Source organism: Budorcas taxicolor, chromosome 8, assembly GCF_023091745.1.
Source record: "Budorcas taxicolor isolate Tak-1 chromosome 8, Takin1.1, whole genome shotgun sequence".
NCBI lineage: Eukaryota > Metazoa > Chordata > Mammalia > Artiodactyla > Bovidae > Budorcas > Budorcas taxicolor.
The window spans coordinates 62,991,519-62,993,340 of record NC_068917.1 but is presented as its reverse complement, the minus strand read 5'-3'; the positions used below and the strand labels follow the sequence as shown (position 1 = coordinate 62,993,340).

Below are 1,822 nucleotides of genomic sequence, written 5' to 3'. Positions count from 1 at the left end.
GGAGTGGGGTGCCATTGCCTTCTCCGATGCTGCTAGAATACTTGTTTGCAGAAGGTTAACGGGTGCTCTGTACAAGGAGGATCTCTGGTCAAATATGTCTGGAAACTACCTACTCTCTGCATCACTTTCAGAAAGTCACAAATCACAGTGGTGTGTTAACAACTCTGAGAAACTCTGCAGTAAATTATTTACTTTTGATTAATCCAACGTTGTTTCAAATTGCTTTTTCAGATTGCCCACATTTCCATTAACACTCTCTCAGAGAAACTTGACCCACATCAATCCTCATTTTTCATGTGGATCTATTGAGAACTGGAAGAAGTATGGGGACTGCCCAAAGTCTCAGAGAGAAAGTGTGTCAGGGCTTGAAAAGGGCCTAGCAATACGCTTCACCCCTAAACCCTGCACCCTCTTTCCCTGCCTCCCAGACATGCATCCCTCCAGAGTTCTGTGATATGGAGCCAGTCAACAGCACAGAGGTGTCTGAGTTCTTCCTGAAAGGATTTTCAGGTTACCCTGCCCTGGAGCACCTGCTCTTCCCTCTGTGCTCAGCCATGTACCTGGTGACCCTGCTGGGGAACACAGGCATCGTGGCGGTCAGCATGCTGGATGCCCGCCTGCACACACCCATGTACTTCTTCCTGGGCAACCTCTCCATCCTGGACATCTGCTACACGTCCACTTTTGTGCCCCTGATGCTTGTCCACCTCCTGTCAGCGCAGAAGACCATCTCCTTTCTTGGCTGCGCACTCCAGATGTGTCTGAGTCTGTCTACAGGCTCCACAGAGTGCCTGCTGCTTGCCATCATGGCCTATGATCGCTACCTGGCCATCTGCCGGCCCCTTAGGTACCCCGTGCTGATGAGCCACCGGCTCTGCTGGTTGCTGGCAGGAGCCGCCTGGGTCCTCTGTCTCTGCAAGTCAGTGACTGAGACAGTCATTGCCATGAGGCTGCCCTTCTGCGGTCACCGTATGGTCAGTCACTTCACCTGCGAGATCCTGGCAGTCCTGAAGCTGGCCTGTGGTGACACGTCCATCAGTGAGGTCTTCCTGCTGGTGGGTGCCATCTTGCTGCTGCCCGTGCCTCTGGCCTTCATCTGCCTGTCCTACACGCTTATCCTGGCCACCACCCTGAGGGTACCCTCAGCTGCCGGGCGCCGCAAAGCCTTCTCTACTTGCTCAGCACACCTGGCCGTGGTGATGCTTTTCTACGGCACCGTCATCTTCGTGTACATGAAACCCAAGAGCAAGGAGGCCCGTATCTCTGACGAGGTCTTCACGGTCCTCTACGCTGTGGTGACACCCATGCTGAACCCCGTCATCTACAGCCTGAGGAACAAGGAGGTGAAGGAGGCCACCAGGAAGGTGTGGGGCAGGATACAGACCTCCAGGTGAGGGAGGCCAGGGCTTCTGCAGGTTAGCAGCTCAGGTCTGCCTTCACCTAGAGAGAGGATGGGTAGGGCTCAGGGTTGGGGGTCTGAAATCTTCAACCCAGAAAGGCAGCACCACCTCCCACTGATCCTGCCACAGATCTGAGCTCACAGTTCCACCTTTGTTCCTTCCCCAGGCAGAGCCCTGGGCCAGCTCTCAGCATCACTCCCCGCATCTTCACACCAGCCTCCCGGCTGGCCTCAAGATTTCAATCTTGTTCCTCCCAATCTACTCTCCAAGGGTCATCCAGAGGGATATTTCGGAAAAGTCTATTTGATCATGTCTCTCTCTTGGCTGAAAGCCCTGAATGGCTCCCAGAGCTCTCAGGATGAATTGAAAGGGCTTTGCTGGGTGCATTCCAGACCCCTGCAGCCTGTCCCTGCTGGTCAGGA

The 1,822-nt window shown here is 54.3% G+C and overlaps 1 protein-coding gene across 1 annotated transcript; it reads left to right on the top strand.

The window, feature by feature from the left end:
• Nucleotides 1-455: 455 nt before the first annotated feature.
• LOC128052779 (olfactory receptor 13J1-like) lies at nucleotides 456-1,394 on the top strand. The gene has a single exon (XM_052645334.1). The coding sequence runs from the start codon at nucleotides 456-458 to the stop codon at nucleotides 1,392-1,394; it is 939 nt and encodes a 312-aa protein (XP_052501294.1).
• The last annotated feature ends 428 nt before the right edge of the window (nucleotides 1,395-1,822 follow it).

Coding starts and splice junctions, on each gene's coding strand:
- LOC128052779 (XM_052645334.1), top strand. CDS start 456: ATGGAGCCAGTCAACAGCACAGAGGTGTCTGAGTTCTTCCTGAAAGGA.